Source organism: Homarus americanus, unplaced genomic scaffold, assembly GCF_018991925.1.
Source record: "Homarus americanus isolate GMGI-L3 unplaced genomic scaffold, GMGI_Hamer_2.0 scaffold32583, whole genome shotgun sequence".
Classification (NCBI taxonomy): Eukaryota; Metazoa; Arthropoda; class Malacostraca; order Decapoda; family Nephropidae; genus Homarus; species Homarus americanus.
The window spans coordinates 25,083,996-25,105,419 of record NW_024713129.1 but is presented as its reverse complement, the minus strand read 5'-3'; the positions used below and the strand labels follow the sequence as shown (position 1 = coordinate 25,105,419).

Here is a 21,424-nt window from a genome sequence, read left to right as displayed (position 1 = left end):
GTTTAGCAATAATTTTGCTTAACGTTAGATTTACAGGAATGCAATACCCCATAGTTAAACAAGGGATACCTGTAATTATTTTTTACTAACCCTGTTATGCCTTTAAAGACCTTAGTTGTTGAAGCACAGTAAAAACATAATACTGATTTTCTTGAAGCAGTCCAGATAAACAGTGTTATGTAGAGACTCACCCCTCATAAATATGCTTTTTGCGGACTTTTGCATGTTCTGGACTGGGGTTTGCCCCTATTAGTCTGGTGTATGTATCAAGGTTCTACTATATATTCTTCATAGGAATTTGTAACCAGCAGGAATTCAGTTTCAGAGTTGTTAACACTGCTCATAGTGTCAGATGTGGTGGTGGTGGTGGTGGTGGTTATGGCCAAGATGCATTGGTGTGAATCTGGTGTGTTGCTAAAAAGTATGTCCAGGATTATACCGAGAAATTTTTAAAAGCTAGGGTTGAATTATACTCAAGGTATATGAAAACTCAGGTTTAAAAAAAAAAATCATCGGTTGAACCATTCATGGGGTAGGTTTATACACGAGTATAGTATACGGTATACAAATATTAATTTAATGTTACCTCTCTTAAATAGTAAGGATTAATAATGCACAACAATAATAAATACATGGTATTATGGGTTATCACTGGTCTAAGGAGAAAATCACAGGATGCAGATTATGTAGTAGAGTATACAGTGTATTAATGCATTTACTTTATCAGGAAATTCGCCGTCGGGTTGTTATGGCAGCGAGAAGAAAAACTTGGCTTATATTGCTTGACTGTGAGATATCACCACATAATCTGTCATACACTCAAGCTGTTCTTCTGTCTCTCCCATCAACCCTGGGAACACCAACAATTTTCTGTATCATCACAGATGTATTTGGGACTGTAAGGAAGTCTCACAATGCAGTCGTTGGTATGTTCATTTTATACTTCACTGTCAACAGTATAAGTGGTACAAAAAGAGTCTGGATTTGTATTTGTGACTTCTCAGATGAAAGAAATAATTCCTACCATTTACTCCTACCTTAATTTGATATTGTCTCTTTCAAAATAATATACTGTGCAGTAAATACATTTTGAAGTTTGGGCAATAACAGGTCTTTTCATATCGGTGAATTTTCCTGACTCTATTTATATTAAGGTGTGTGTAGTGATCATAAGTAGCTTATTAGCTGCAGCCATTGGCCTTCAAAAGTACAAGGCTTTCCAATAGTTGGTCAGATTATTTTCCCACTTAGGGGAATGGGTGAAACTGGCCAAAAGAAAAAAGTCATTCTATTGGTGCTGAAGAAGGCACTGTAGTGTTGAACCTCATGAACATAGATTGAACTTACAGATGATTATGCAGACTCTTGTCATTAGTGTCAGGATCCTTCAGATGTGTTAAACCTTTTATTTCCAGAGTTTTAGCTCCAGAACTACTTGATGCTTTCTTAATGAAGGAAAAATAATCTTCATGATCAGATGAGTGGGGTGAGGAATTATCATCATCTTGGGAGTAGCTTCTCACTGCAACCATAAAAACATCTTGCACAGATCAAGTTTTTACATGTTCATCCCAATTTCTTATGAATCCTACCCAGTGAAGGTTGAAATACAGCTGAGGAACTGCAGCCTCTGGGGTGATACAATGGTTAATTCAAGGGTAGGTTTAATTGATTCAATCATTTAAGAAATGGACCTGGGCATATTAGATACTGCCGATACCATTCACTATCATGTCCAAACTGACATGACTACAGCCATATATCTCTCATTGTGCTCAGAAGACTCTCTACCGGATCTTGAATGTAGGGAAATAGACAACCTCAAAGGAAGAGATCACTATCCTATCCTACTTTCGTCCCAGGAGGTCCTCCCAACACTATTGGTTCCCCATTGGCAGTAAAACAATGTTGACTGGGACTTTTTAAAGGAACTAACAAAGGTAGATAGGTATGTGGGAGACTGTCCCTCTGTAAATGATGCACTTGAATACTTCCCCACACTCCTCCAATGGGCTGGTCACTGTACCATTCCTCGGACCTCGGGTTGTGTAACTCGGCAACCTGTTCCTTGGTGGTCGGAGTGCAGACAGGCAATTGTTGAGCGGTGCAGAGCCTATGGTCACTACCGGCATCATAGAACGGAATTTTATCATGCGGAATACAAATGGGCTACAGCTCAAGCATGTAAACTCTTTTTCCTCTTATGTCTCCTGTCAAAATGTAAAAAGTCCCTTGTCCCAGGTATGGTGATGTGTGCAGAAAATACCAGTTTTCAGGGCTAATGTTGGCAGCTCTTTTGCTACTCCTCAAGAAATTGCTGAGCTTTTTGCCACAATGTTTGCAGGGATGTCTTCTATGGCAGCTCGGTCCTCAGAGTTTCAGGATTGTGTAGAGTAGAGGAGTGACGAGCCATGGATTTTGTAGTGCTTCATGGACAGACTTACAACATCATGTTCTCAATGCTGGGAATAGTGGGTAGTGAGGGATGGGACGTTTTTGCCTTTGTGGAGGAAGCTGGCTTTCTTCACAAGCTTTGATTTTTATCTATTAACATTTAGATGTTACAGCTGCTCCTCGACTTAAGACGGGGTTAAGGACTCAAATCCAGGTCGTAAGTCGAATTGGTCGTAAGTCGAAAATGCAAAAATAATACAGTGGTCCCTTGATTAACAAACACAATTAGTTCCAACTCACAGAAAAAGTACATACAAAGTAAAGCCCAAAAATGCATAAAGTCAGAAACACTCCTAAAAATATGCAAAATCAGCTATATATATATATATATATATATGTATATGTATATATATATATATATATATATATATATATATATATATATATATATATATATATATATATATATATATATATATATATATATATATATATATATATATATATATATATATATATATATATATATATATATATATATATATATATATATATATATATCTAAACTTGACTTCTGACGGGGTTAGGGACAAATCAGGTCGTAAGTCCGATATGGTCGTAAGTCGATATAGATAAAAATTTAAAAAAAAAAAAAATTCACAAATTTTTTCAAGCTTTTAAAATCTACAATAATCTACAGTACACTAAACGTAAAAATAATGAGAATGGATACAGTACAGTAAAAGTAATAAATAATGAGGAATAATGGATACAATGACTGAGCACTTACCTTAAATGTAGTCAACTAAGATACACACAGGGCCCCCATAGTTTTCTATTTACAGGATACATCGAGACTATATTATTGGAAGAAGCAGAAGAACCTTAGGGCTGGTGGTCATCAATGTCGCTTCCTTCAGACAGGTTTATGTACTGTGATAACTTGCTGGTTGAAGGTATTGGATCATCTTGAGGTGAAGGCAGCACTGGTGGGCGTGAGCCAGTACTGGGGGACTTCTTGAAATAGGTGTCCAATTTAGACTGCTGATTTTCTTTTTCTTTCATTATAAATTTCTCTGGCCTTAAACAAAAGTGAATCTTGGATCATTCTGTCTTTGGCATAGCAGCTCATATTTTGATCCATGTCGTAAACATTTGCATTGCTTTGTGTTGCATCCTCTGCCCTTGGAGAAGTGCAGAGCTCTTCTTCTACATTTGTCTCTCTTCTTCTCACGCTTTCTGTGCATCTAGTTCAATAAGATCCTGCATTGACTGAGCTCTTCTCGCGCTTTCCAACCAAACTTTATTAACATCTTCGGTATCAATTTCTAACTCCAGCTGTTTACTAAGTCCACTATCTTGTTCACTATCCAAAAGCCAACTGCTGTTTAAATCATGCTTTGTTCACGCATATCTTTTCAGGATTTTCTTCCATATTCCATTCATCTGTCGTTTTGTAACCTGATCCCATCTGCATTAATGTTTCTTTATACATGACAAATGTTGTACTCCTTTAACTGTCTGGCGTTTCTCACCTTCAGTAGCAGCAACAGCCAGTAGCCTGGCTGAGTCGATGCGTAAATAATATGCTTTAAAGGCAGAAATAGCACCTTGATCCATGGGTTTGGATGATAGAGGTAGTGGGTGGCATATTACACTACCTTAACATCAGAGATTTTGCATGTCTCGTCCAGGTGTGGTGGGTGTCCGGAGCATTATCAAAAATCAGTAAAATCTTGAATGGAATCATTTTGAACAACCTCACTTAGCTCGTGGGGAGATAAGAAACAAGTCATGAACCAATCCTCAAATAGAACTAGGGTCATCAGGCTTTCATTGCTGCGATAAGCACTGGCAGTGTGTGCTTGCTGACATGTTTAAAGCCCTGGGGTTCTCTGAATGATAGATCATGAGGGCTTTAGCGAAACCAGCAACATTCCCCCAACAGAGTGTAAATTTCATGAATGCCTTGAATCCGGGCATTTTTGCCTCTTGTGGATGTATGTCGGTCAGGCATGCGTTTCCTAATGTCAGGCATCTCATCCACATTGAATATTTATGCAGCAAATAATTCCCTTCTAATCACATCATCTACTTTCCTCGCCGCTTAGGCAGCAACATCGTACTAACTGCTCTCCCTCACCTTAACACTGTTAGCCAGAACTGTGGCGTTTTTTTTTAAATCTATCAAACCACCACCCTTGACTTCCTGTAAGGTTTGATCACATTTATTCATCTCCTGCCTGCTCCTTCGGAAGCTTTGGAACAGGCTTCTTGCTTTATACTGTATGGTTGAACATAAATTTACTGCCTTTGCTGCATCACAATTATTTCTATCCATATCACCAATAATTTTTCCATATCGTGGATAGGACCTTGTCTTTTCTTTGTTATTATAGTTCCTTTATAGATTGTTCCTTTCACTACTTCTGAATCATTTCATGTCCTTCAGAATAGTGGATATAGTCGAGTCTATTAGAAACCTAGATGGCGTGAGATCGTTGCTACTGTTTTTGCAATTTCTCATACTGTGTTGTTATGCAGTTTCATCCCAAAAGTAATTGCCTGTCTCTTTTCCTTGAGTACTTACCGCTCTCACTTTTACCTTTTCCAGTCATTGCTCGTCGAGTCATACCTAATATGCGAAAGTTCTGGCCTTGATCAGTATATAGGATCGATATTAAACAAACAAAGCTCCGCAATTGAATTCCATGCAGACACCTCCCTCTCGCCGGAATGACGTTTCGGTATACCAAAATCCTGTGGCGTCATTTAAAATTTCGGTCCCAGTCGCAGTTGTATGCTCCCACCATATAGACGCACGGTCAAAGCAAATTAAAGAAAATGTACCATTGGGCGTAAGTCGTATAATTAAGCGAATCGGTACAACCTGTGTGTATATATATATATATATATATATATATATATATATATATATATATATATATATATATATATATATATATATATATATATACACACAGGTTGTACCTCTCTAGTCCGGCATTCTGTGGTCGGAAACTCCGTGGTCGAAGACGATTTTAGTTTGTCCAATAGGTAGATAGGCAGTTTTTTTTTTTTTTTTTTATCTGAATTAATTGTTGTGTGTACAGGAGTATTAAATTTTTGCCCCTCAGGCTGTGGGTCAGTGACCTATGCCGGGTGGGCTAATCATAAAAAAAAAAAAAAAAAGCATGAAATTAGGTTTGTTTACATCCAGCAGTTCGGCTGCTCTCTCTCTCTCTCTCCTCTCTCTCTCTCTCTCTCTCTCTCTCTCTCTCTCTCTCTCTCTCTCTCTCTCTCTCTCTCTCTCTCTCTCTCTCTCTCTCTCTCTCTCTCTCTCTCTCTCTCTCTCTCTCTCTCTCTCTCTCTCTCTCTCTCTCTCTCTCTCTCTCTCTCTCTCTCTCTCTCTCTCTCTCTCTCTCTCTCTCTCTCTCTCTCTCTCTCTCTCTCTCTCTCTCTCTCTCTCTCTCTCTCTCTCTCTCTCTCTCTCCCTCTCTCTCTCTCTCTCTCTCTCTCTCTCTCTCTCTCTCTCTCTCTCTCTCTCTCTCTCTCTCTCTCTCTCTCTCTCTCTCTCTCTCTCTCTCTCTCTCTCTCTCTCTCTCTCTCTCTCTCTCTCTCTCTCTCTCTCTCTCTCTCTCTCTCTCTCTCTCTCTCTCTCTCTCTCTCTCTCTCTCTCTCTCTCTCTCTCTCTCTCTCTCTCTCTCTCTCTCTCTCTCTCTCTCTCTCTCTCTCTCTCTCTCTCTCTCTCTCTCTCTCTCTCTCTCTCTCTCTCTCTCTCTCTCTCTCTCTCTCTCTCTCTCTCTCTCTCTCTCTCTCTCTCTCTCTCTCTCTCTCTCTCTCTCTCTCTCTCTCTCTCTCTCTCTCTCTCTCTCTCTCTCTCTCCCTCTCTCTCTCTCTCTCTCTCTCTCTCTCTCTCTCTCTCTCTCTGCTTGTCTATAAAGAGTACAACATTTAACCCCTCAATATATATGAGCAGTAAATAAGTGTTGCTTTCATATTCTTATGTAGAGTAATGACGATATATTTTCATGTCTTGCTTACATACCGAGCAGTCTACTTTTTTTTTTTACCATTGTGGTTAGCTACTTATAATTTCCATTAAATAACATTACAAGTACTTCAACACATATTCATTTTTTACATTAATTTTACTGCAGCTAAACTCAGGGTCTTATTTTCAGTTTTATATGTAGAACCAATCAGTCACTGGTTTAAGTAGCTTTAACATAAACAATGCCGGCAACCGTCTGATCTCTCTCTAATATTCCACGTATTAATATTGTATTGTTAATTTTTGCACACGTACTTGATTCAATAAAAACAAATTCCAGAAACATTAATTAAAATATATATGAACAGTAAATAAGTGTTGCTTTCATATTCTTATGTAAAGTAATGTGATATATGTTTTCACGCGTCTTATCTTGCTTACATATCTTGATCTCTTTTTCTTTACCATTATCGTTAGCTACTTCTATTGTTCCATTTATTAACATTAATAACATTACTTAAACAACCATATTAATTTTACTAGCTACAACCAAGGTCTTATTTTCTTCAGTTTTTATATGCAGTAGAACCACTGGTTTTGTAATCAACTAAAACAATGCTCTGTCATTTTCGTGTTTTAATATTCTCTTATTATTAATGAATTCTATTGCTCATTTGCACACATAAACATTAATTCAATAAAAAAAGACATTCATTAATAAACAACAATGAATCTTTTTGTACATGAGAAAATAGCGGCTATTTTACGATTATACTGCGTCGTCTGCGTTGGCGGGCGATTAAATAAATCGAAATTCAAGCTTCGCATCAAAATTTTTATTCATTTATTTTTTGTGTGTTCAATAAAAATCGTTAAGAATTAAAAACTCGCGAGAATTTGAGGGCTATACATTTTAACCCTTCAATATGTGCTGAAGACCATGATGCAGAAAGTGGTGCTAATTAGCTGAGCTTTAACACAAGTCACTATCCTATCCCAGGAAAAGGTGAATTTCATAGTCGTACCAGTTAGAACAAAGTTGCGGACTAGAGATTCTAACCTGTATACAATTAACCCTCACTTTCGTGGTTAATACCGCCCACAGGAGTGCAGGAAAGTGAAAGCAGCATCAAGTGAACAACATAACATAACAAGTTATTTGAAATGGGGGCAGGTAACCCCCAAGCTCACTTTTGGCGATACACAACTATGTTGTAGTAAAAATTATCCTTAACTTTATGATGGTATGCACACACAAGTAATATAGAAAGGATTGGAGTTTAGGAAAAATAAAAGGTTTTAAGTTAGGAAAAATAAGTTAGTTAGGAAAAACTAAAGTTAGGTTGAACACTTGGGCTAGTAGAAAGAGATGGGTGCGTCTGAGGGATGGAGGCTGGTTCGAGGCCAGAGGCGAGCTCGGGGCCTCAGGTGAGTCACCATCACTGTCATCCACCTTGTCAGGAGCCTCCCTGACAAATCTCAAGTCATCTTCACTATCTCTCCACCTCTGTCACTGGCCAGGCTGGCTGTAGTGGGTTGTGGGCAAGAACTCCTGTTATGCTTTAGCAGCGGCTGGTGTTTATGTTATCATGATAAACCTTGAAGTAGAATCACCAGTCTGCAACAGCTTGGGTAGTGACGATTTCATGCCTCGTATTTGTGTCCATGATGCGACCGGAAAGGAGGGCTTGATTTCTCGAAACACGCCGGTAGCTTCTAACAACATTGCTGTGGGATAAGCGGTGTTCTTTTGGGATGGCGCTTTCACCTGCCTCTTCACTGACGTCATCATCATCTACACCATCTTGTGGTAATCACATCAGGATCATATCACCTCCAGGATACTTAAATGCGTTGGTGGTGTCGGAGAAGCCTGCAGCTGTAACCTCTCGCAGCTTCTCTGTGCAAGGTCCACTGCTACTGTAACAGTCTGAACCTCACCAGTCACCAGATTGGCTTCACGCCGGAATGCCTTGCAACACTTGTCTCCATAAGTGAAGAACGGTTACCTGAATTGGCGATCATGCACTCCACCAAGAAGTCCACAACTTTCTTGATGTGCGATAATATTCTCCAAATTTGTTTGAAAAGTATTTTTGCTCTGCCAACTGTTGATCCTCGTCTTCTTCGCTCTTGCTGCTCCAGTGGTGGTGTCATAGATTCATAACTCTTCCTGGTGTTGGTGTAGTCATTCGGGAAGCTGGAATTTTTTTGTTGAGAATACCTTTTACATTGCAGATTAACTCTTGGTCCATGGGCTGTAATATGGAAGCGTAGTGTTGGGAGGAAGGAAGACTACTTTTACGTTGGGGTAGCTGATCTAACAGTAGGGGCAGTGTCCTGGTCGTTGTCCAGCAGCAACAAAATCTTGAATGGCACATTCTGTTTGCTCACAGAATTTCTTTACATCAGGGAACAGGAAACAGTCATCAAACCAGGAGAGGACAGTGTAGAGAACATCACACATCTCGTCTGAAGTCAGCCAGTGGACATTTAGCCTCAGTCATGTCCATGTTCTTGTAGGCATCTTTGGCTTGCGGGCTATGTGGATCACCGATAACTTGGGCTTACAGGTACGGCATTGGTAGTAAACAGGGGCGGTGATCGCTCCTTCTGCATCCTCGGCCCGAATCTTGCTGGCATTCTTCTGGCGAGGTCTTGGAAGGTAACTTTTCCAGAAAGACCAGATTCGTCCGTATTAAACACCTGGTAAATGGGTGTATGTCAACCCTCCATAATCTCACGTAAGCAATTCCCCAAGCAGCAGCATAGTCAGCACTGAAGCTTCTTACCACCAATGTTTATATTGTGATCTTATTCCGCATCTTAACCTTTGCGCTACCCAGAGAAGCATTAAAAAGGGTTTGGGCTCTGTAATTCCCATCTTCGTGACACTGCAACGCCACAGTTCCGTCGTACTCCTTAACAGGCGTGTGTCGTGCGCCATGTTCACGTGGCGCCTGGCGCGCAAGTAGCTCACAAGTAATTTTCTGTCTTGAAGCACCTGGTTGTGAAAATGTGATCATAAAGCACCTGTAGACTTTGTGATCTTCATGTGCTCCTTTATCTTAGCTGCATCCTTCTTTATAAATCGGATAAGATTAGATTTCACACCATCTTCAGCCGCCAAATCAACCTGTCTTGTTCTTTCTCCTAACTCTTGGATGATCTTCCCATACTTCACCTCGTAGCTTAAGGAGCGTCGTGTCTTCTTGGGCTTAGGGCGGCTGGGTCCCGGAGCAAGAAGGTTTCTCTCTGGGGTGGTGGTCGTGAAGCCATTTTGAAAGAACAATGGATGCGATTACGGTGTGGCCTGGAGGATGAAACTGCAGCAGCTAGGTCAAGCGATAAATCTTTCCTCCTCCTCCTCCCCGGGTAGACCGCGTCATATGCTAAACCAATTACAGCTAGCGGAGAGTAGGGATGCATGGCCAATCACAGTCCGTCGTCATATGATGTCGGTGGCCTTGTAGAGACATGCACTCTTGTGGCGCCACATGGATTGTGGCCAGCGAGCAGAAAGGAGGCGAGAGCAGGGCGGGTGGGCGAATCAAAAATAATCAAGCGGACACACTCGGCGTAAAGGGTACACGGATGCATGGCCAATCACAGTCGATCGTCATATGATGTCGGTGATAAACAGAGACATGTACCGAACCTACTGCCTGGATTGGCAAGGCGGAGGCAGAAGGGAGGAGGCGGAGCAGCGGTGGGGCGAACCAAAATAGCGTTAAGCCGACACATCAGCGAAAAGAATGCACCCACGAATGTGGAGTCCTGGTTCCGTGAAATATGTGAAACGGGAAATGAAATGGACTGCGTGAAGTGAAATATATATATATATATATATATATATATATATATATATATATATATATATATATATATATATATATATATATATATATATATATATATATATATATATATATATATATATATATATATATATATATATACTCTTAAATCACTTCAGGTGATTAATTTTTGTCTCTTGTGCAAAATATATGAAGTTTATGTTCAAATTATTCACTGTCTTGCAAGGATTCCAGCAATGCAAATTATATTCTCCTAACTTTAGTCTGTAATATTATATAAGATAAAAACTGTAAGCCTAAAACCACCAAACCCTGGAGGGGGGGAGGAAGGGTAGGTGACAGTGACATGTTTGACAGTTGGCACTGAAGGTCTAGTGAAATATTTATTTGTTTATTTATGTCCTTTAGATTGATTTTTTTTTTATAAAATGTCATAGAAGTGACCAGGGAATATATAATGTACATTGCTGGAATTCTTATAAGATTGTGATTAATTTGAATATAAATGTCATATATTTTGCACAAGAGATAAAAATTTTAGTACATAGTACATTTTAATAATGTAAAAAATTTTCAAATGTATCATTGGGTAGATTTACATAAATTTCTGGGTGTCTCTTTTTCTTCTCAGCACCACGAGAACTCTCACTTTTACGCTTGCCAGCCATTTTAAAGAGAATTAAAAACAATTATCAGTACACAGCGCAATCACTAACGTTGGGACTCGTAAATACGTAATTTAATTTTTTTTGTACGACTGGGGCGGTCGTAGGTCGAGTATGTCGTAAGTCGAGGAGTAGCTGTATTTATGAAAGTTCTGTTATTTTTTACTAATGTGTTTTACCTTGCAACTTTGCATTACTCTATTTGATTTTAGTTATTTAAGCCTTAATTTTAATTCGGCCAAATATGATCTATGCTATTGTGTCGCCAGGGATATAATTATCTCAAACAATCTATCATTGGCTGAAAAAACACTTGACCCTGTGTTACATTACCCAGGGTCAAAATTTTCATTTTGTTTAAATTTTATACAGAGGCACTCTACTACTTGAATAGGCTAAAAATTGCCAATTTAAGTAGAATTACTGTTAATTAATGACCCTTGAAATAAGTAACACATTTAGAATATCTAAAATGTCAATACTCTTATGCTATACCTGTAAGTTTTAAATTTATTTTCTACATTTTACAGGCATCCCCTGTGTTATGGAATCTCTGGTTACGGAATTTCGCCCTTACAAAATTTTTAAATTTTTATAACCATAATTTCAGGTAACGGAAAAAACTCGCCATAAATTTTAACCCAAAATTTGACCCAAATTTTAAAAATTATTTTGTGTGGATTCTCTGTGGTAGCCACAAGGCAGTTGGAAGGCTGCTCACCTACCCAATTGCCAGCAGTCACTACAACAATGGCGCTACTCAGAATTCTTTCCCCAGCTCTTGTTCACTTATGCATCTGTGTTACTGTGTACCCTTATTCAAGATGAGTGGAAAAGGCCATAAGTTCAAGCAAAAACAGTGGTGATGAAAGGTTCCATAAAGGAATTGCATTGGACATTAAACTTGATGTTTTAAGGAGGTAACTCCCAGTAATTCTGATCCCACAACCTCACCTCACTACCTCTTTTAGCACTCAACATTGTTTCTGGTAAGTAAAATTTGAGTGTTTTGTTCATTCATTATCATGTTACATCATGAATAACTCAGTGTATTTTGTTAAAACTGTCTATTTTCATACATATACTGTATGTGCTTGTGTCATGTTTTTTGGCCTCAAAAAATTTCCATAGGGACAAATCTCAACTTTTATAATGGGAGTAGAGTATTCCTTTAAAGCTCACGGCAGTTAGTTAAAATGGTCCCTCTGAGAAAGCAAAATCTGCAAGTTTTTCATGCCGGTTCTCGGAGCATGCAAGATACAGTACAGTGGTCCCTCGGTTAATGAACACAATTCGTTCCACAGAGTAGTTCGTTAACCAAATCCATTATTTCAATGGGATATTGGGTAATTGGTTCCAGCTCACAGAAAAGTACATACAAAGTAAACCCAAAAAATGCATGAAGTCAGAAACACTCCTAAAATTCCCTTAAATTGCCCTTAAATCACTATACAGTATATATACGCACATATACACTATAACTCTTAAATCACTACTGTAATGTAATGCAGGTGATTAATGTTTATCTCTTGTGCAAAACATATGACGTTTATATTCAAATTATTCGCTGTCTGGCAAGGATTCCAGCAATGCAAATTATATTCTCCTAACTTTAGTCTGTGATATTATACAAGATAACACCTGTAAGCCTAAAACCCTGACTGGGCAGATGGGGAAGAGGGAGGAAAGGAGCGGGAGGCGAGGTGATACATTTGACAGTTGGCGCCCAAGGTCTAATGTGTGGTTATTTATCAGTCCTTAAGTGACTAAGCTTCTCTCTTATAAAATGCCAATGAAATGACCTGGGAGAATATACTTTACATTGCTGGGATTCTTGTAAGATAGTGATTAATTTGAGTACAGTATTACCCAGCTTTACACGGTTTCACTTTCTGCGATTTCTCATTTACGCGGTACCTTGCCAGAACCGGACTTTCACTTTCCGCGGTGCATCTACTCATATACGCGGTGAAGTATAATTTATATATTTTTTTTTTTTATTTAGCTCATAAAATTCATACAAATTACCCTGCCAGAATATAATTTACATTGCTGGAATTCTGACAATATGATGATCATTTTGAATTTGAACATCATGGATTTTGCATTAGATTTACAAATTTTAGATCTAATGTAATAATTTGGTTTACACAAAGCAAATATTTTATCTTTTGTGCAAAATATATGAAGTTTACATTCAAAATATTCCCTGACCTGCAAGGAATCCAGAAGTGTCAATTATATTATCCTAACTTTAGTCTGAGGTATTATTTATTACTAAAAGTTAAAATCTAGTTTTTTCACCCAAACATTTCTCTGGTAGGGAGGGAAGGTGGGGGGCGGGGGGGAGGGTTGGGACCGACCGACCCAGCTGGCGTGAGTGTGAGGAGGGGGGGAGGCAAGGTGGGGTACTTTGATTGACAGATAGTGTCGTGAAGAATATTTTTTTTTTATTACCTGAAGATATTTGTTTTAGCTCATAAAATTCATACGAATTACTCGGCCAGAATATAATTTACATTGCTGGAATTCTTACAATATGATCATCATTTTGAATATAAAGTGATTAATGAATAAACCAGGGTATATGCAGATGCATAATACTTTACTCTACACTATTACTTATTAAGTGATGATGAATACACTGCAATAGTATTTATTAAGTTAATAACATGACAACAACTTATTTTCTTTCAACAGTTCAGATAAGCAGTGTTATCTCCAACTCCCCCCAGCATTTTAGCTTAAGGTCCGTGTAGGTAACATTCCTACCCCCCTCCTCCCAAATATTCTTCTTTTTTTTCGGACTTTCGCATTTTTTGGACTGGGGTCTGCCCCAATTACAGTACAGTAGTCCGATTTATCGAGGTTCTACTATAATTAAATAAACATGAACTTGAAATAATAAATACTTTGTAGTGTACTTAGGTGTTGACTCCTCTTGATCCCTGGCAACTCTCCCCCTGCCTTGTAACCCCCTGCCAACTCTTTCCTTGCTGTAGGTAAGGTGAATGATGATTATGAAGATGATGATGGTGGTGATGATGTTCACTACCCCTCAACACTACTACTTTGCTGTCACTCGGAATCGAGTATGAAAATCATCCAGCTATGATACAATGATATGAGTTATTAGGGTTGTCACCTAGGTTGGCGAGTTCTGAGGTGACTAAAGAGGCCGATACGAAACCGGCAAGGTTGATCACAGATGTTGCACACGTGGGGGGCTACATCTAGTGCGGGAGGGGCAGCAGCAGTGTCTTTCCAGCGTTGGCGCTTGTCTGCCAGATGAGGGGGTCGATTTGGCACTTTTTCAGGTTTGTCTTAAGACTATCCTTATACCTTTTCAGTTGCTCGCCAGCGTTACGTTTACTATTCGTTAGAGAGGCAGGGATGGCAGGGGAGAGTGGTGGGGAGGAGACAGCTTAGGGGTTGTCCTCATCTTCAGAGAACAAGTTGATGAGCGGAGGGTGTTGGCATGAGGCAATGGCTGGAGTGGCAGGGGCAGCTAGGGTAACAGAAGATTCAGGGGTGGCTGGAGTGGTGGAAGATTAAGTTGAAGCTGGAGTTTTGGGAACTCCGGAGAAGAATAGTGTGATGGGGAGTTGAGATCTCTAGTGCCTTAGATCTTTGTAGATTTCGTTGAGTGGTGATAATATTTGGTTCACACCCCTGTTTATCTTCAGTGCTCAGCCTAGAGATGAGTCTAATTCCCGAAGTGCGTCTTTTCTTGCTTGAAGAATGTAAAAAAAATTTTCTCTAATGTTTTCCTCTAAATCAATTGGATGAAGATATCGTTCCTGATCATCTTGCTCATCTTCTTTTAGTATAGAAGCCAGTTCTTCATTCAATAACTCTTCTCCAGTGATTCCAAGAAGCTTTTCTCTGATTTCTTCTGGTCGTATGTCACCAAATCCCTCCCCACTTGCACCATGCATATTATCTGGGGCTCCACTGAGGGGAAGCCAATGAAATCATTCACTGCTTCAGGCCATAGGGCCTTCCAACAAGAGTTCACACACTTGATAGTGATTTCATCGTGGCTCAATTTAATATTTGCTTTGCTGTCAGCAATGGTGTAATTTTCCACATCTCCTTCACCCCCACCTGGCCATCTTCCTTCAGTGCCTTGTGGATCTTGGAAAACCTGCAACCAAGGTAATATGATTTGAAAATAGTACAGTAATTATTTCTTACGTATTTAAGTTTATTAGATGTTTTAATTGCCTGTATGTTGGCCTGGCGAATTAATGCTAGTAGGCATTTACATACCTAGATATAAAGCTAGATGTCGCATTCTGGACTATATCACAAAAACTGGTTTCTAGAAAAAAAGTCTTTTTTTTTTCAATCCTTGAGTTTACGAGGGATGCAAGCTTTTAAGCCGCGAGCTTTAAGGGAATACTGTATATAGGGTTTTTTTTTTTAGCCTTATCGAATTTTGCGTTTCAGAAAGATTTTCTGGAATGGAATCCGTAACCCAGGGGATGCCTGTACCATGAATGTGGACTGACTCTATCATTTAAACACATTATTTTTCACTTTCCTGATAAAGTCTCACTGGCTGAAAAAAATGCCTGACTTATTAATATTATTGCACATAAGTATTTTATTCTGGCTAATGCCAGATGATTTTATTCTGCTGAGAGAAACCCCTGCCTCGACATTATATCCTTTCTTTCCTTCGTAACTTTCACTTGCATTTGTTCTTTTTGTTTTCTCATCTTATTTAGTTTCCTGCTGAACAGCATCTTGTTCTCCTTAAACCTCGTGATATTTGTTTCCCTACATCTTTTACCTGTCTCATCTTTCTTATTCTCATATATCAACTATATTATAGTTAATTAACATTTTGCTTGTTGACTTAAGAACACGCAGGATTACATATACTGTACTGACAAAGTATCCCTTCAGCCCAGGTTGAAAGACCTGTCAACTTAGCCGCATCTCTTGCGTCCTGCTTGTCGATTGCCTACAACCATCTGCAAACACACTCCAAAGTATCAAGTATGTCAGCGACTCGCACCAAGGCAGCTGTACTAACTACTGCGTATATCTTTACTGTGTTGCATGTAAGTCAACTTTTTACAGTAGCTTTAGATTATTTCACGAGACAGAGAACAAGAATGCTTGCCAATTAAAAAGAAAAACAAAATTCATGTACTGTACAGTAATTCAATACAAAATATAGGGTTAGTGACTGGAGGCCCAAAAGATTCACCAAATATTTTTTAAAAGGTTTATTTATTTAAGACTCCCATGGTCCTAGTCCACACTACCTATTAACCCACCTCACAGTCAGCCTGAATCAGTGAAATTGGCCTCCAGCAATTTTTTTTTCTTTTTGTCAAAGCAATTTTTCCTCCTGTAGGTTGACATTTATGGTATTTCAACAATTTCTATATAGGCAAAATCATGTAAGGAATTACAAGAGCAAATAAAAAAGAAGAAAAAAAAACGATGCTTTTTGGGAGAGTATATTGTAAGTTGAAATTTGTCATTTCATTTTCAATCAACTTTCATTTTAATTATATAAAACACAATTTTCTGAAGGGAATTTTACATAAGAAAGGTATGAAAATCTCAGCTTTCCTATAGTACAGGTGTACCCCAGTAACCAACGCATATAGGGACTGGGAAGAATTTTTGGTTAGTGAATCAGTGGTTATTGAAGCAATTAATACCAAAGAGCTTAACAAATTCAGGGGGTTAGGGAATGACACCTTGCAAAAACTCATCTACCCTCAACATATCTCTGTTGTCCACATTGACAAGCAAGAAAATGTACCAGACATGCATCCTTGTATAAGTCAATCATAAATATCACTAACTACTGTACAATATATACTGAATTTACCTGTGTTAAACCATTGAATCAGCATTCCTCCCCAAGGCTGGAGGAACATGTTGACTGGGGTAAGCTTACTGGGTGAAGGGTCGTTGGGGCCTTCAAACCCAGTGAATGCAGGTGGAGACTCTAGCAGAGGGGCTGGCTGATGCTTTTCCTTCATAAAAAATGTACAGATGACAGAGGAAGTTGATGGTGGAGAGTCTGGCAGAGGGGTAGGTGGAGAGACTGGCTGATGCCTTTTCTTCCTAAAGAGGGCACAGGCAGCAAAGGAAGTTGATGGTTGAGGCTCATCTTTCTTCTGACGGTGAAGCTCCTTGTAATAGCTGGACAAATCCTTGAGGCCATTCCTAAACTTGAAGATGCATTCACCAACAGGGACCAGGTCTAAAACAGTCTGGCTAATGGTCTGCACGCATTCCAGAATTTTTTCAGTGTTGGCTAGAGTTAAAGTAGGGAAGGTGCATGATCACTCCTCTACTTCTTGCTCCTTCTTCTGAACCTCCATCTCCATCAAGTCAACAGGTCCTCATTGCTGAGCTCCTTCTCTTGAGAGACAAGAAGCTCAGTAATGTCCTCTTCTGTGACCTTGTTGAAGCCAGCTTGCTATGCCAGAGAAACAATTGTCTTGGTGACCTCAAGAACATCTGGTGCATGGTTGAAGCCCCTGAAGCTATGGACAGCCTCAGGCCAAAGCTGTCATCACACACTTCATCGTAGCAGGTGACAATTCAATTCTTCCCAGGAATGTGCGATGTTGTCAAGGTCTTTCTTGATGTTGTACCCTTCCAGAAGTTTTGTACAGACAATTCACCACTCTGTTTCTGCTACCAGCTGCACTATCCCATGGCGTGTGAAGTAAGCCTTAAATGTAGCTATTACACCTAGATCAAGGTGCTGGAGCAGTGCAGTGGTATTTGTTTGGTGGCAAAAACAACACCTCGATGTTGTCACACCAGTCAACCATAGTCTGTGAATGGCAAGTGGCATTGTCTAACAACAGGAGGTACTTGTTAGACAGGTTGTTAGCTGCTGTGTACTTCCTTATGATAACCTGAGGAAGAGCAATCAACACTGCCTTCAGTACAGTCAGTGCAGTCACTGGACACATCAGGAGAACAAAGAAAATCACGAAAAAGTGAAAGGACAATCCTACCGACACCGTACTAAGCTTAGTAGCCGAACGTCTACAATCTGGCAAGACTGAAGATGCTTATGACATCGCAGGAAAACACATAGCTTCAAAATTCAGAGTTCTTTCCCGGGATCAACGAATCTATGCAGAAAGACTTGTCAATGAAGTTTTGTTTGAGTCTGAATTTGGAAATCTCAACAGGGAATGCAAACTATGCAGATCAGATAAAATAATCAAAATCCCACCATCGCTGATCTACATCCAATGTCAACAAGCCAGTATTTGGCCTGCTTCAGTCCCGAATAAACGCCTATACAGTAGCCCTTCCCATTACTTCCCCTCCAGTCATCTATAAGAAATCCTCTAATAGGCTATCCTACAATATATAATCCTCTTATAGGTTATATAAACATAATTTTCCATTATATGATTAGGTACACAGCATTTGCAACTCTAGGCATAAAAGGCTATACTGTTTTAGCTACATATTATTAAATGAAGTCCTTACTTACTTTCTCTTGCCATGTATTCACTCACTGAAGGAAATAAACTCTTTTTTTCAATAGTGAGTAGGAGATCTAAAGATTTTAATGTTTCAAAAATATCTTTCCTTGAAATATGTGTCCTTTAAAACTGTATAAATAGGTGTGCAAGTCTCAAGTAAAACTGCACTCAGTGCTTGCAGTGACATCACTGTTGTGTACTGCAAATTGTTATAGGATCTTCCTGTTGCTAGAAACCTGAGAGTAGCTGTCAGAAGTTTGTCAGAACTAATGGCTTTCCACATACAGGTATCCTTTTGTTCAATCAAAGGAATAACCAGGGATAATAGGTTTAAAAAGTTTTCTTCTGTCATACAAAGGTAGTTGTACCAATCAGTCTCTAATTTGGGTTCCTCCAACAAATTCAAATGAGAAAATTGCTTCCTCTTCAACAACCAGTTCTTACACCGCATCTTTTTTGGTCTCCTTTTTCTCTTATTTTTTTGTTGTGCACGCCAAAGCCACAATGGCCACGAGCAGATCTTGATCACGTCCATCCATAATGTACTGTGGATAAAACTTACCAAAAAACTGCACTCACTCGTGGGGTTCCGGATTAACTGTACAGTTTTGATCTGTCAAGTTAAACCAGAGTTAAAAACTGAGTGTGTGTAGTGGGCCATAGGACCCCCCAGCAAATCCTACAGTGCAGTGCTGCAGGCGGACCTCACGAATTCGTGTCTCAGATGTCTGTTTTTCTGCTAATCTGCATTTTCATGGGTGTTCCCCAATTACAGTAAAATTTAAGTTATCAGCCACCTTCGAGGATTGAGAGGTGCTGGAACAAAAATGTTTTGTTTTTTTGGTTAGTTGAAAATCACTCGTAGGATTCCCCAGTAAATCCTACAGTGCTACAGGCTAACCTCGGAAATTTGTCTCAAGACAATGGTCTTCTTTAACACTTATTCCACTCTATGTAAATGATGTGGCTCAGAAATACACTGACTAGCCAGCCTAGATGTCACGTTTAGTGTTTTGTTACATATAATGAAACCATAAAAGTTGTGGGAAAATCATTACAATACAGTAGACATGAATGCATTATCCATTAGGTTTTTACTGTATACTGATATTTACTCTGTTTGTGCTTCTTTATAACTAACTGGCTGTGAAACTATTTCAACAGGTGAAGGGGGAACATGGAAGCCATTGTTGGAAGAACCGGCCACCATTGACTGAGACATTGCTGGTTGAGTCCTTGGAGTTTGCCCGGAATTATGCTTGCACAGCAAGCATGTCCTGGGATGTACTAGCAAGTATTCTAGCAAAGGTGATTTTTTTATTTTATTTTTTTTAATATGTGTAAAGATTTGTGGTTTAACAGTTGGCATAAATTACTATATGTACAGGTAAACCTCTGTGTACGATATGGGTTAGGTTCCTGAAAACTCCATCGCGGGTCAAAATATCGTAAATCACTATCATTATAACATGAGATTTAATGGGATATATTCTTGGCCAGTCGGACACCACATTTATCACCGAAAAATAAAATAATAATAAATCCTACAATACTACTATCAGTACAATACAATTAAACAATACTCACCACATCTTTAAGAACAAGTCTGGTCATCATCACATGCCCCCTTCAAGGCTAAAGGGACTCTTAAGGTGGAGTGGAGACTGGAGACATCCACCTGAGTCTCACAAAGACTTTGGGGAGTCTGAAGAATAGGGACTGGAGGTGTGGCCTCCAGACATGTTCAAAGTTTCACTGCTTACTTCACAGTCACAAGAACACGATAATAGTGATGGGGACTCAAATCTTTTATAAAAAAAACGTAAGAAATGTTGTGTTGGCTGTGTGGTAGGGGATTAGTAAGTTTCAGGTATAGTGATATCCCCGTTAGCCGGAACAATTGGTGCAGAGCACTTCCGGGGATGAAAGATTTCCGGGTAACAAGACGACTTTCTCAAACCTGGAAAAATTCCTTATCCCCGGAACCTTTTCCGGTTACTGGGAATAGTTTCCGAGTGTCTAAACTAGACCTCTTGCACACATGCACACTAGCCCACTTCCCCAGAACATTTCTGGGTGCTGGAGATGTTTCCTTGAGTCTAAACTACTGGAATCCATAAATACAGTTAGAAACTTCATTTCTTTTTTATAATACTGTAATCCTGAATAGTTTATCTAAAAGTTTGGTCAAATAAATAAACCCATAGGCCTATTTAAAAAAAATATATAGTGAACCCTCACTTAACGCGGTTAATTCAACCCATGGCGGCCCGCGTAAAGTGAGAAACGCGTAAAGTGAACAACATAACATGGGATTAATTGAAATAGAGACCGGGCCGACCCCCAAACTCCACTTTTTCAGACACAATACCTACGTTGTAGTAAAAATAACTTCTTAATTTTGTGATGGTATGCACACACAATTTATAATTAAGAGAAATATCAATAATATTAGGTTTTTTAACACTTACATTAGTAGAAAAGATGGTTGGGCACACGGGGATGGGGGGTTGGTTCCGAGGCAGAGGGCAGATTATTGGCCCTCACCTGTATCACTTGTATCAATTGTATCACTATCCACCACAGAGGCTTGCAGGGCCTCTTTGTCAAACCCCTCAAAGTCCATATAAGTCCATATCCTCACTATCATTATCACTATCACTGACTTGGGCCGGCTGTGGTGGGTGGCGGGTGAAGAACTTGGTAATGTTTTGATGACTGGGCGACCTTGTGCACACCCTGCTCGCGCCGCTGTGCGCGTAAAAGGGGACACACACCGCGGAAAGTGAGCATTCCGGTTTCAGCAGGGTACCGCATAAACGTGGAAACGCGTAAAGTGGGACCGCGTAAAGCGAAGGTTGACTGTATAGGATATGGGTATAAATGAAGCTGTGTGTTACAGCAAAGACTGTTATTTTCCACTCACATAACAGGGGCGCACCCAGAAATTGAGTTGGGGGGTCTGGGGGGGGGGGGCGCTGTAAGCCCCCCGAAAAAACAGGTGGACATCTTCCATATGGGCTTACAAGACAATCAAAGGGGGCCTCACATGGACTTGATTGAGGC

The 21,424-nt window shown here is 39.5% G+C and overlaps 1 protein-coding gene across 1 annotated transcript in view; it reads left to right on the top strand.

Annotated features, from left to right (window-relative positions):
• The window catches only part of LOC121869635, a 416,339-nt gene that overhangs the window by 319,126 nt on the left and 75,789 nt on the right, over positions 1-21,424 (top strand). Inside the window, exons 49-51 of the mRNA XM_042371146.1 lie at positions 728-926; positions 15,786-15,943; positions 19,523-19,666. Coding sequence (XP_042227080.1) covers positions 728-926; positions 15,786-15,943; positions 19,523-19,666 — 501 coding nt within the window. The remainder of the gene's footprint in view (positions 1-727; positions 927-15,785; positions 15,944-19,522; positions 19,667-21,424) is intronic.